This window comes from Pelophylax lessonae (genome assembly GCF_965119305.1).
Source record: "Pelophylax lessonae genome assembly, chromosome: 3".
Lineage (NCBI taxonomy): Eukaryota > Metazoa > Chordata > Amphibia > Anura > Ranidae > Pelophylax > Pelophylax lessonae.
The window spans coordinates 470,739,884-470,754,863 of NC_138770.1; the positions used below are offsets into that span (position 1 = coordinate 470,739,884).

At 46.2% G+C, this 14,980-nt stretch overlaps 1 protein-coding gene across 1 annotated transcript in view; it reads right to left on the minus strand.

Moving 5' to 3' along the window:
• CEBPZ (CCAAT enhancer binding protein zeta) overlaps positions 1–14,980 on the minus strand; it is a 180,030-nt gene that overhangs the window by 79,930 nt on the left and 85,120 nt on the right. The window contains exon 11 of the mRNA XM_082251926.1: positions 6,568–6,625. Coding sequence (XP_082108052.1) covers positions 6,568–6,625 — 58 coding nt within the window. The remainder of the gene's footprint in view (positions 1–6,567; positions 6,626–14,980) is intronic.

Genomic DNA, 14,980 nt, shown 5'->3' on the forward strand with positions numbered 1-14,980 from the left:
CTTATGAGGTATGGTGTCGAAATTCGGACGAACAGAGGGGTGGCATATCACTGATATACTTATCACTGATGCCTGACGGATTCAAATAATCTTACATGCACGCATGGGAATCGGATCCCGCAGAGTCGTGGGAGGCAGAGGAGTGTGGAAATATGTTTTTCCGTTCTTTTAAAGGAATTAAAAATGTGTCCCTGATCAAGGCCAATTTAAAAGCGTCCACCCATTGGTATTTGGTGCATCAGGAAGGGCGGATGTTCCTTGTGAATGGGAACATGCAGGTATGCATCTCTGAGGTCTAACGTAGTCATGAAAACATCTTTCAGTAAATTTTTTCTCACTGGATAGTTTCCATTGCAAATTTTTTGTAAAGTAGAAACTTGTTGAGGTTTTTCAAGTTTATTATTAGGCGATGTTTTCCCAAGGGTTTTGGAACTACAAAACACATGGAAGTAGAACCCCTGGAAGATTTGATCTTCTGGGACTGGAATAATTACCAGCTGTTCTGCCAGTTCCTGAATCCCTAGTAGTAGGGCTTCCTTTTTCTGAATTTCCTTGGGAATCTGAGTAAGGGTTACTGTTGGAGGTGGTATCGATGCAAATTGTAGTCGATAGCCTTCTCTTATGATGGTAAGAATATATGGGGAAACTGCCATTTCTTCCCAGCTGGATAGAAATTGGCTCAGTCTGCCCCCTACTCTGACTTTTGAGTCATTTGTTGTCTCTTGTAGCAGAGGCGGAAGGGAAAAGTAAGCTATTTGTTTGCCTTCCCTTCCGAAACCTCCAATCCTTTGCAGGTTCCCTTTTGTTCCTTTGCGGTTTATGATCCCTGGGGCCACGAAAAATTTTTCTGCTAGCCTCTTTTTTGGGTTTTGCAGGGAATTTCTTTCCTTTTTCTGATGATCTGGTAAGGACCTCATCCAAACCAGAGCCAAACAGAAGAGACCCTTCAAAGGGAAGACCACAGAGCTTAGATTTAGAGGTGACGTCACCTTCTCATTCTTTTAGCAAGATGGCTCTCCTAGCAGAGGTTTTTTGCAGATGGCTCTCCTTTTTGCAAAGGTTACGACCGACTCCTTCGCAGCATGTGCTGGATAGGCCACAGCCTTACCTATCACTGAAAAGGAATCTTGGATGTCTTGAGTTTTGGTCTGAGAAAATTTTTTACTCAGTCTATCGACCCAGAAAAAAGCATTTCTTGCAACACAAGAAGCAGCCAAGGCAGGAGCCATAGTAGCCGCATTGGCATCCCAGGCTTTTCTCAGTAAGGCCTCTGCTTTACGGTTCATGGCATCCTTGATGTTACCCGCATCCACAAAAGATAGGTCTGACCTTTTTGTTACTTGTGCCAAGGGGGCATCTAGTTTTGGTTTTTTAAGGAACTTCCCTAGGTCATCTTCCTTAAAGGGAGACAGAAAGTATTCTCATACTCGGTGCCCAGTGTCAGCGGCCATCATCCCTAGTCAAAGTGTATACAAAAAGAGTTCCCCTTGTGGTATGGGACTATAAATGCCGCTGAACACTGTATACTGCATAAAATAATCTTTATTGATACAAAATAGGACAAATCATAAAAAACACAATATATAGAAAAAGACACAATTGCACATACAGGGCATTAAAAATGCATGCATTTGACAGACCGAATACCGAACCAGGATGGGGACGCTAGGTACATAGGGCAATCATGGAACCGGAACCGACCCTACGCGTTTCGGGCATGGAATCAGCCCTTCCTCAGGGGTCACCCAGAGTTCCAGGTAGAGCGCCTAGTGTATCTAAAAAAGTAAAGCGATTTAATATATTGTAAAGCAAATATCTATATGGCTGTATTTCGCCTAGTATATCTAGGAAAACAATTGCTTCGATATGCTTTAAAACAGACATTTGTACAATTGTAAATTTACAAGCCGACAGTTGTGTACTCTGTCTTCTAACATACGCTCTATATCAATCAACCTACCCTTTGTGTCCAACCAGTGGATTGTATCGGTCTGTCGAATAAAAACGGTATTGCTACCGTGTGGAGGGATGCCCAAGTTTCCCAGAGCCCATTCAGGGCAAGAGAACTCCGTGAGAGTATGGAAAGTATAGTAGCAGTAGCTGCCCGGAGGGACCAGCAGGGCACCACGATGACCAGTCAGTAATGGCTCAGCATGGACCGCTCACATATAAGAGAGTATAATAATTTGTGATACCTAATGCAAAAAATATAAAAATATAAAACACAAGGGTTGAAATGACCAGGGGTAATAATTCCCTGTAGATTGGTCACTGACCCCTTTAAGACCATGAAAACATTTACCTTTAGTATGTGAAGTAAGTGCGACCGCAGAGGGTCAAATGAAATGGCTATGGTACAGATCTTATATTGGCGTAGACATAATTGTGATAGTTGTCTGAAAAATATTAAGGGGGGGTATGGAGGCTGTTACAACCCCATTAAATTGCAGAAAAGTGCAATATAGAAAGAGAGGGGGGGAGGGGTTTGTGATGTGATAAAATCCCAGATTCGTGCAAAGAGCCGAGGAATCCATGTAAGACACACAGTAATGCAAACAAGTGAAAAAGATGCAGAGAAAGTGCATTAAATTTAGTTTTGTATAGGTATATATAACATGCACAGAGCAGGGGGCATGGACGCATACATGCCTATGTGAATCCACAGTATACAGCGTAATAATGTGCTATATGCCATATTAACATGACTTACAGATAATAAAAGAAGAAAAACTAAAACTGTCCACATTGATGTGTGCCATAGAAACATGACCAGACCGCCGTGGACAGTCTTAGGATTGGTTTTTCGGCAGTGTGCATATATAACCACATACAAATAGGGCGTGCCATATACCTATATAGTGGTGAGAAGATAGCCCATAGGATAGATAAGAATATGGGGAGGAAGGTGTGTTGGGCAATTTCAGGGGAGAGATTATATGGTGAATGAGAGAATACATGGTGAGTAGTGGTAGAGAACTTATACCAGATCATGCAAATAGTCAACATGCAGAAATATAGTAGGAACGTATAAGTGAAGGGCAAAGTTAATGACAAAATGACATGCAGCAAAGAAGTTTGTATAGCTTACTGTCCCTGGGTGTTCGTGGGCTTGGCATCCTCTGCGGATAGCCATAAGCCCAGACTGTTTTAAAAGGCATCGTATGACGCCGGCGCCTGCGCAGCAAGGACGTGTGACGTCAATGAGAGCAGTCCCGAGAGCCAATCCGGTCATCCGCCCGGGGAGCGCGGGCCCCGCCCATCCCGGAAGGAGAGGCCGGGTCCGCGCTCCACGGGCACCAGCGCGGGAAACCAGCTGCTCAGGAAGAGAGCTGGAGTAAGTGGGGAGCCAGCACAGCAAGCGCCCCCTACCCGCGCCGGGGGAGCCTGCAACCATCGAGGGCAGCCAAAGTAAAGCCAGCGAGACGCTGGTGAGCAAAGAAGAGCGAACAAAGAAACGGAAGTATAGAAAGAGAGGGGAAGAATATAGGAAAAGCCACAGGGGGAGATGAAAGGGAGAGAAGAGAGAGAGGAAAAAGAAAAGAATAATAGGAAAGAAAAAAGAAGGAAATAGGTGAGCAGGGAGAAAGAACCCCCATACTCTCACGGAGTTCTCTTGCCCTGAATGGGCTCTGGGAAACTTGGGCATCCCTCCACACGGTAGCAATACCGTTTTTATTCGACAGACCGATACAATCCACTGGTTGGACACAAAGGGTAGGTTGATTGATATAGAGCGTATGTTAGAAGACAGAGTACACAACTGTCGGCTTGTAAATTTACAATTGTACAAATGTCTGTTTTAAAGCATATCGAAGCAATTGTTTTCCTAGATATACTAGGCGAAATACAGCCATATAGATATTTGCTTTACAATATATTAAATCGCTTTACTTTTTTAGATACACTAGGCGCTCTACCTGGAACTCTGGGTGACCCCTGAGGAAGGGCTGATTCCATGCCCGAAACGCGTAGGGTCGGTTCCGGTTCCATGATTGCCCTATGTACCTAGCGTCCCCATCCTGGTTCGGTATTCGGTCTGTCAAATGCATGCATTTTTAATGCCCTGTATGTGCAATTGTGTCTTTTTCTATATATTGTGTTTTTTATGATTTGTCCTATTTTGTATCAATAAAGATTATTTTATGCAGTATACAGTGTTCAGCGGCATTTATAGTCCTATCTTCCTTAAAGGGAAACCTCCTTTTCCAAGAACTCCCTTTATTTAACCTGTTTTCAGGTAGTTGCCATTGTTGAAGAATTAAACTCTTCAGGGAATGGTGGATAGGTAAAACTCTAGAAGGGCTTTTCCCTAGTCCTTTATAGAGCTTATCTTGTGCCATGGTTTCTTTAGGCAAATCAGGTATCTCCTCTGAGGCATAAATGGCCTAAATGAGTCCCTGCGTGTTCTCCAAACCAAATAGGCTTTTAGATGATTCTACCTCATCAGGAGCATCTGAGTCCCTGTCCCCTTCACCTTCTGGGCAGGTTTGGGAATCCAAGCGGCTCTCCTCTGGTGATAACCTACTTTCTTCCCTAATCTGTGCTGAAGGGAGATTTTGGGAAGATGGTAAAAGACTTGAAGGTCCTGCTCTAGGTAAGGAACTTTCTTGTGAAGAGGTACCTTCCGTTGAAGAAAGATCTCTGGGTTCTACAACATTTGGGGTTCCTATAGAAGATCGTACTGACTTAATAGTGGTTAACATTTCATCCTGTACTGTTTTAATGAAGTCTTTCATTAACCCTGAAGCTTCTTTTCCTGCTAACTTGTAAATACATTTATAGCAGAATGGCTGAGTGTGGGAACTGGATAGCCTATCCCCGCAATTACCACACTTCCTAGAAGCAACAGGGCCTGATAATGCTGGGGTAGTAGTAGAGGTTTCTTGTAAACCACTCAGAGACTCTGGAAGACAGGATACAAAGCAGTATAAGTATCACTCCTCCTAAAAAATGTTAACATGAGGACCATAGAAAGGACATTGATGGGTCCGACTAAGGTCAGGGAAAATGGGATAATTTCCAGGCATTTTTAAGTCGATAACCAGCAGACTTTAAGGGGAATACCCCCATCAGGATAAGTTCTCAGCACTTACCCGGTTTCGACCTGGGTTTTGCTACCGACACCTGGACTGGCCTCTCCTCCTCCTTCCCCGGAGGAGGAGTCGGCGAGGGCTTCATTTCCCCAGCAGTTGTCCGAGCTGCGATAGCCTTGGAATCTGCTTTGCCGCTAAGCAGCAGCTCTGGCATCTTCTCCACGTTCTTCTTCTTCCTTGTTCCGGCCTTCATGCTGCACGCGTCCTGACGTTGCGCCGGAAGTTCTGGTCTGAAGACGAGGCTTGAACTGCCCGTCCAGCGGGAAATTCAAAATCCTTCTGTGGAGGAGAGCTGCTAGCGCCGGAAAACAGGACCTAGAAGGACACCGCAGGTGACCGACGGCCTGTGTACCTGGGGGCGACCTGTGAGAAGCCTGGAGAGGTGGCAGGTAGAGCTCAGCTTGCAGTGGCCCTTTGCTGAACCTGGCTCACAGGGGTACCGTTCGACTCTCAGAGTCTGCAGGTCAGTGAACATAAACGTTCCGCTGTAGGAAAAAACACAATCTAAACTGAGGGGCAGAGGGAAGGGTGGGGCCTTTTAACTAATTGTAATTGATTGTGTTTCCGGTAGGGAGGAGCCTATCATCTCTCACTGTTGGGCCGTCCTGGAAGACGAGGAGAGAAAATTAGGTTTAGCGTAGGGTGTCAAAGATCCTTGCACTAGCCCTGACCATAAGCAACTATGGGCATGGTACAAGTATTAATTCAGATCACTGTGTTGTGTGGCTCTCTCAATCTCAGGATAAGGGTGAGGAGGAAGCTGTACAGTTTCCCTACAGAGAGCACACCCCTTTTTATGCGGTCAGCTCCCATTTCCAGCAAGGTAAACCATTTCCCCATCTCCCACTGGTGAGAAAAAAAAAAAAAAAAAAGGAGGTCATGCTGTACTCATCCCCACAAGTCCCAAAAGTAGTCCCAAAAGAGGAGAGCAACCAAATCCAAATCTTTGCAGCATACTGACTGTTCAGTTTGGGTTAAGCAATATAAAGCTATGTCTCTGTACCTAGGAAACAAATTTAGGCCCAAATTTATTCTGTAGCAGGACAATGACCCCAAACATGCAGCCAATGTCATCAAGAACTATCTTCAGTGTAAAGAAGAACAAGGAGTCTTGGAAGCAATGGTCTGGCCCCCAAAGAGCCCTCAACATCATTGGGCCTGTCTGGGATTAGATAAAGAGACGGAACCATCTGAGGCAGCCTACATCTAGAGTTCCTTCAAAAACTGTGTACAAAGAATTGATGCTGTTTTAAAGGCAAAGAGTGGTCACAACAAAATACTGATTTGATTTGTATTTCTCTTCTTTTCACTTACTTTCCATTTTGTGATTTGAGAAAATAAAAACTATTAACACTTATTTTTTTGAAAGTATTCTTAATTTACAGCATATTTTTCACACCTGTCTAAAACTTTTGCACAGTACTGTGTGTATATGTACATACACACAATATACAAACACATTTTTCCATCTTACCCCGCAAAATCAATATCACGATTCATTCCGGTGTAAAAACTATCCCCTTCAACGGAATCTGTAAAAACAAAAAAAAAATGAAATTGTAAGTAATGTTATGCTTTACATACATTTCAATAATACCCTAAATTGTGAATAATTCACAAATTTTAACGCATGTCAAGAAATTCTTATAGTTAAAGTGGTTGTAAACCCCATTCATGAAATCTGACATAGACACATATCTGTAGTGTTTACAGTACTTATCTCTCTCCCAAGCTCTAAGTGTCATGTCTTTCTGCTGCTCTGTTCCTGTTATCAGCAAAATCAAATTTGACAAGCTCTCCGACATACGAGAGAACAGTAGCTGAAAATTTGTGCGGGGGAGGGAGCTTAGAGGAAGATTAGTAGAGAGCTGGTCTATTCATAACACAGCTCTGCAGGTCTCTTCTTTCCTCCGCGTATGTGGAGTGGGGATGTGTGTCTTTCCTCCAATCAGCTCCCACACACTGCAAGCCTAGATTCCACTCCCACTCCTATGTGCTGCTGAAACAGGAACGATGATTTTTAACATGATATGCACTTTCCAAAGAATGTAGAAAGGGAAAGACAGCAGATATACAAGTAAAACTTCTGAAGGTGGAAGATTGTTATCTCTATCATCTAAGGGTGTTCACTTCACCGGGTATAGGAGAGGGTTTACAACCACTTTAAGAAATAATGCTAGTGCTTGCTGTTTTGTTTTTAGAGCTGTCAAACAAATTAGCTGATAAAATCTTGTGAATGAAAGTAAACCACTGCTTGGCATATTATTATTAAGTGCAATCAAAGTAAAAAATAAATAAATAAAAAAAAAGGAAGAATTTGACTTGCTTATAAATTTCATATTTTGGAGTACAATATAGGACTTAGGATGGATATTCATAGGCCCTGGGTTATAGGCATTTGGATAATCCTTGGAAACTGGCAAAGCTTTCCTGGATACACCTGCCCCCCCCCCCCCCCCCCAAGCCCCAATCCCAATCCGTAAATGCACTGTTTTTTTTGTTTTTTTTATAGGAGCAATGCATAGTAACACAGGACCAGAGGGGATGGTGTCTTGTATTGTACTACAAGGCTACAAGGTATGGACTTTACAGAAGAGCCAAAATTACCCTTAATACCTTGGAAATGCATAGACACAGAAATGTTCCCACAAAATGAATAAGAAAGGCGGGCAACAACAAGGTTAGTATAACTGTACCAACTGGCTCAACAATAACAAGTGTCAAATGACCCAGCTCAAGAATGCTGCTACAGGAACCTTGCAGCTGAAAGCCGTATCCACACATTTGAATTTGCAGTTGGTAAAACATGGAGAAGATATAAATTAAGTCTAGGTGATACCCTGCAGTACAAAAATTATCTTTTGGAACCACTAAAGGATCTCCCCCCCCCCCCCCTAGGCCCAGGTTACCTATCAGCAGAGAGAGAGATAACAGGGACCCCCAAGGACTCGCTCTACCGAGCAGAGGAGCGCCGAAAATTCAGACCCAGCATTACCATGGACGCCATCCCTGTTCATATGTCCCGGGCACAGGAAGAGGAAACTGAGGAAGAGGAGCTTAAGCATCCCCACGAAGCGTCAGTTGTCTCCAGCATCTCCCAGACTAAGGGAAAATAGCCCCCATGACATCATCGGGCTACACAAACATGGCCCCCAACCTGAGACCAGCCAGACTAAGGGAAAATGGTCACCATCAGCTACAGCATGCTGCCAGGATCTTCCCTGTGCCCTCTATAACTCTACACCCTTTGCAAGAGGACCCCCTCCTAAAAGTAGAACACACTTTAGGGGAGACTCTGCTGCGCACTCTGCACCAGTCTCCTACACTGGGACCCCTCCAGACTACCAGGGAAGGACACACTATCCCAGGACCCTTACAGAGTGGGGATAGTGGGGGAGACCCCAGGGGTCTCTGCTGCATCCTCTGCCCTGGGACCCCCTCACCAGACTCAAGGTCCAGACAAGGGGGAAAGGGAGTGGGGAAAGCCCAGCTCACTGAGGGATTTTTAAGGATGGTCTGACTGTGCCTGGAGGTTACCCACATCCACCCCAAAGAAAAATGGCAAAACGGGAGAGGGGGGACTGTACTTTAGTGCTGCAACGATGCGTCAACATAGTCGATTATGTCGACTACAGAAATACGTCGACATGCGTGAAAAGGCGTCGACGCGTCACACGTGACGTCACACGCCCCCTGCTCGTGCCGGCCGTTCGCCTCCTCGGAGTGCAAAAGACATGAAAGACTGAAAGGACTGAGGCATGAAAAGACCGGCAGATAAGGTAATCACTCAGCTATGTTGGTGTCAGTGTTTGCTGCAACCCCTGCTGTGAGAAGATCCACAAAGTACTCAATGCTGCTGCTGCTGATGGCAGAGAGCCATTTCCAGCAGAAATAACAGCTCGTCACAGCTTAGAGAAAGATTCATACAATACTGTGCAGGCTGATGGATCTGTCTGTAGGGATAAGGCAGGGACAGGCTGGAGGATAACTGCAGCACCTCTCTGTACTGGCCAAGATTGATGGCAAGGTCCTCAGAGGTCAATAAAACTGAGAAAAGCTGCTTCAGGGGGATTAGTTTGTTTGGTTACTTTTTTATTGTTTCTTAAAAAGGGACAACAAACGATATTCCCTATTCTCCCCCAAAAAATTGAACATTGAACGACAATTGCACATTCAACACTGTACCCATACATATTTGTTATTTTTTTTAGACCGCCAGAGCTTTCTTTTGGTTGTTATTTAGTCACCGCCTGTGTTTTTTAATTTTTTGCTAAACAAAAAAAGACCAAAAAGTTTAAAAAAAAAAAAAAAAGTTTTTTTTTTTAGTTTCTGTTATAACATTTTGTAAATAAGGAATTCATTTTTCTCCTTCACTGATGGGCACTGATAGGCTGCACTGATCATCAGGTAGATGTCCCCTGTGTGGATTGTCGCTTACCAGCTCTCCTCACACGCGGACAGCGTGAGGAGAGGACTTCTCTTTAGCGCAGAAATTTTTCCCTTTTTACATTTCATTTTTGCCACTTCATTTTTTTGTACTGTAAAAACTTCAACCACATTGAAGTATTTTTTGGAAAAAATGTAACAAAAGTTTAAATATTATATTAGAAGTTGTACGTATCATTTTTTGTAAAGTTATTCAAAGGATTAATTAGCTAATCAAAAAAAGAACACTCAATTAAGCAAAAAAATAAAAATAATCGTTAGATTAGTCGACAGACAAAATAATCGTTAGTTGCAGCCCTACTGTACTTACCATTCCATGGTGTAATAACGCTCCAGACAGAATCCTTGCCACCAAAGTAGGGGAGCTGTATGCCAAGGGACCACTGCGACTCAGACCCAAGCCCGGTCGTATGCGACCCTGCAAGACGTTTAACTCGCGAGCCAGCCTCTGTCCCTGAGGCTATGTCGTGATGGACTTAGCTGAGGTCTGCAAATGCTCGCTGGCTGGGGGGACCACCGGATCTAGATTATCCAGCCCATCACCCCGCCCGGCAGTTGATTGTAGATCTCCCGAGAGAAAAAAAAACAAAAAAAAAAATGAAGGAGAAAATAATTGCTAGGACCAGAGATCCCAGCCGGGAGCCTAGTTCCTTACTCCTGACTAGACAGGTTATATACCAAACTGAGGCAGCCAATGGGCGTAGCCAGGTGTTTTTTGTTCTGCCTAGTCCTATTCCTGGAAGAGACAGGAAAACCCAGTAGTTATGATTTATGGAGCGCTGTGTCCGTCGATGAGCGAAAGAGAAATGGGATTTTTGCACTTACCATAAAATGTATCTCTCAGTTCATTGATGAACACAGCTCACTATTATTCAGAACCACATTGCCCCAACAGTAGGGTACTAGGCAGAAAAAAACTTGGGCTATGCCTATTGGCAGTCCGAGGTGGTATACATTCCCCTCTCTGTTATCGGACTTCAGTTTAGTAAAAAGCACTGTCAGAAGTATTAAAACTACATAGAAGGGTGGGTGCTATGTCCGTCAATGAACTCAGAGAAATGGATTTTATGGTAAGTACAAAAATCCCATGTTCTCTTTCATTCATTGATGGACAGCTCTCATTATTCAGAACCACAGGGACATCCGCAATCAGTGCCAAACATGAGGGGTGGGACAACAAAAAAATCCCAAGGCTAAAACACAATAGCCAAGCAGGTAAACAGCAGCTCAACAAAAAATCAACTGGAGCCCAACCTGAACATTAAACCCCCAAAGTAGTAACAGCCCTTCTGCAGCCTGAAAAACTTTGCGGCCAAAAGAAGCATCCGCAGATGCCAACACATCCACTTTATAAAACTTTAAAAGTGTGCACCGAGGACCAGGTGGCCGCCTTGCAAACCTGCCTCACTGACGCCTGATGACAGAAGGCCCAGGAAGCACCAAGCGCCTGAGTAGAGTGCGCCTTCACAGGGAAAGGAGGAACCTGACCCTTGATAAAATAGGCCTGAGTCTCCGTCTGTCTGATCCATCTGGAAATGGTTGCAGAAGAAGCGGAGAGCCCTTTTCTTGGCCCATCAGTAATCACAAACAGTGTGTCTGACCCCTTGAAAAGACTCGGAGTCTGCCAAATAAACCCGAATCGCCTGAACCACATCCATTCCTAAGGATGTTTAGGCCTTGGACACAAGGAAGGCAACACAATGTCTTCATTCAAATGGAAATCAGAGACTACCTTAGGAAGGAATGATGGACATGGGCGAAGAACCACCTTATCTTTGTGGATCACCAAGTAGGGGGTGCGACAAGATAACGCCGCCAGCTCCGACACCCTGCGAGCAGAGGGGATAGCCACCAAAAAGGCCACCTTCTGGGACAGCGCAAGCAGGGGAATCTCCCAAACATTTTCAAAGGGAGGCTTCTGGAGAACTGAAAGCACCAAGTTCAGGTCCCACGGCGGTGTCAGATGTCAAACCCCTTAAATAAAAGTATGCACCAGGGAATGCGTGGCCAGGGGTTGCTGAAAGAAGACCGCCAAGGCCGACACCTTGCACTTGATAGTACTCAAGACCAATTTCTGCTTGACACCTCGTTGAAGGAAGGTCAAAATCTGAGCCACCAAAAAAGAACGAGGGTGAACTCCAATCGACTCACACCACAAAATGTACGCTTTCCACGTACAATGGTAGATCTTCCTAGGAGGTAGACTTCCTAGCCTTCAGCATTTTCGGAATCACAAACCCAGGCAAACCTATCCTTCAGCCGCTGGCTTTCAACCGCCAGGCTGTCAAAGCCAGCGACTTTAAAGCAGGATGGAAGATCGGCCCTTGGGACAGTAGATCCTCCCTGAGGCAGTCTCCAAGGGACATCGGAGCCCAATCGCACCAGGTCAGCAGATTAAGACCGGCAAAGCCACTCTGGGGCCACCAGAATGACCGGAATCACTTCGGCCTCAATCCTGCGCAAAAGCCGTGGTAGAAACTCGACAGGTGGAAAGGCCTAGATCAGCCAAAACTGGCCCCACAGGGCGAGCGTTTGTGGCATCCCATGACTTTGCCACAAACCTCGGTACCTTTCTGTTGAGCCAGGACGCCAACAGATCCACCTCGGGGGTGCCCCACCAGAGACATATCTGATGAAACACGTCCAGACAAAAGGGACCACTCCCCGTGGTCCAACGCCTACCGACTAAGATAGTCCGCCTGTCAGTTTTCCACTCCTGGAATGTGTACGGCGGAGAGGGCTAGAACAATGCGTTCTGACCACTGAAGGATGCCGGCTACTTCCAGGGCTGCCAACACACTCTTTATTCAGTCCTGGAGTCAATCTGTCCAGTGATTCAGGCACAGCCTGATCGCCCGAAGTTTCAAGACATTGATCGGTAGGCCGGACTCTTCCAGCATCCAAAAACCCTGAGCGGAGCATCCGAGGTGACCACTGTCTAATACAAAGGGAGAAAGGATTGGCCCTGATCCTGCCGAAAAAGCCAGAGAGCAAAGCCACTAAACCAGGGACCCCCTGGTTTCCCGGCTTAGCCGAATCCGATTGTCCAGAAACCTCGGAGACTTGTCCCATTTCACCAGGATCTCCTTTCCTCGTAACTGTGCAAATGGAACTGCCCCAAAAGGTAGATACCAACAGACCCAGAACCCACATGCAAGTCCGGAGGGAGGGCCATCTGCTGGACAGCAGTAGATGAATCGTAGCACGCAACTTTTGGAGTTTGTCCAGAGGAAGGAACACTCGAGCTAGAGTTGAATCCAGAGTCAGACCCAGATAATCCAATCTAGATGGAAATAGAGCAGACTTTTGGTCATTTAGAAGCCAACTGAAATCCTTCAGGGTCTGTATAGTGCTCTCCACGTCATCCATCAAGGCAGCAGAGGACTCTGCTCCCAAGAGGTGGTCGTCCAGATAGCCCAGTACCGCAATCCCCCGCTGAAGAAGCAATGCCAGAACCAGGGCCGACACCTTCATGAAGACCAGAGGAGCCACCAACTGATAGTGCTCCTCTCCCCAGCAAAACAGAGGAAGCACTGGTGTTGGGCACATACTAGAATGTGCAGGTAAGCATCCTTGATGTCGGTAGAAGCAAGAAAGTCCCCCTGATGTAGGAATGTCACCACCACACGAATGGTCTCCATTCTGAATTTTTGTACCTGCACAAAGCAGTTCAGGGTCTTGAGGTCCAGAATACCTGGAACTGGGACAATCACACCCTAAAGCAACAGGTCTTGCACTGCCCCACAGATAGCTTGCAATCGGTCCAGGGACAGACGCACATTGGAAGGGAAGAACCTTTCCAGAGGGCAAGAATGAAACTATCTGGTAACCGGACAGTATCACTTTGTGAACCAATTTGTCATTTACCGAGGAGGTCCACGGGCTTGGAAACCAGCAAAGAAGTCCCATCTTCACCCCAGGCACGGGTGAGGGCACACCTTCATGCTGAAGTAGCCTTGTCCACGGGTCTAGAGAATCCTACTCTCGGCTTGCCAGACCAGGGCAGCTTGAAACCTCCCAAGGAGGACTTGAAAGGTTTCGAACCTTTGTCAGTGGACCCTGAGGGACATAAAAACGGTTTGTGAGCCGAGAAGGATGGGCCACGTCCACGACCAGGTTCCTTTCCCTTTCCCAGACTATGGAAGAAAGGCACTCTTCCTCCCCTGGGAGACTCTTAATGAGGTCATCCATGGTAGTCCCAAACAGGCCTTGAAAGGGTAAGTCAGTCAAAACTTTCCTAGAAGTCTGGTCCACCGACCAACACAAGCCACAACACACGCCTAAGCACCACTGCCTAAACAGATAGCTTAGATATCAGGGGAGCCGCATCCAAAGAGGCATCGCAGACAAACTGCAGCCCCTGGACCAACTGGTCTGCCAACTCAGTGTAAGGAGGGGGAAACTGCTCACCCTCTAAGGTCATGGCACAAAAGTTTAGCCCATTCAGTTAGTGTTTTACACCAGAGGAATGGCCAGGACTTGCCTCAGCGCCGAACCAGCAATAATGAACATATTGCGGGCCACAGACTCCGCCTTCCTGTTAGCTGGATCTGTAAAAGCCAGAGATTCCTATACTGGAATCATGATTTCCTTGTTGAACTTAGAGACAGGGAGGTCCACCACTGGTGCGACAGTCCACTTCTTGAGAAGTGACTCTTCAAAGGGGTACCCCAGAGCAAAGCATTTAGGAACCACAAAGGGGCGTTTTGGTCGCTCCCATTCTTTATATACAAACTTGTCAAAAAAGAAGGGATAAGGAAACACTTTTGCCGTGCGAGATGGCTTGTGGGTGCCAAAGGAAACAGGCACCTCCACCTCAGTCTCAACTGCATCCTCTATTTTTTAAAGTCTCCTGCACAGATATAATCAGTGCGTTAACCAGCGCCTTCTCGTGTGCAGCTACAGGTGTGGAGGAATCATCCTAACTATCTGATAGATCAGGGAGCGTGGCTACAAACCCCACAGGGTGGTCCATGCCCGCAAGGGCAGAGTTAGGATCTGACGAGACACGAGGCAGGGGATGCCTTCTGCTAGCCCGCCACCCAAAGGCCACCTCCACCCGGGAAACAAAGGACTCCAGGACTGCGGTCAGTGCATTAATGGGTGGTTGGGAGCCAGAGGGACCTGCTAGCTCAGAGGGGGTCAGGTTGGAAAACATGCTCCTGAGACTCCATAAGTAAAAAGGGGAACCCACCACAAAGAGTGTCTAGCACCGCTATGGACACCCCCCACCGCACAGGTAGCACCGATGGGTCACCAGCAAGCAGAACATCCCACAACCTGCAGCAGAGAGGGATGGACCCTATCAGACTCCCCACCCCACCAGAGTAGCACTGGTCTGCACCAAAGATAGCCTGTATCCACCTGCAGCGTCCAAGGGAAAGGAAAAACCCAGGAGTCAACACCAGGGAAAAAAGGAGGAGCTTCCACAGCCAAAAATC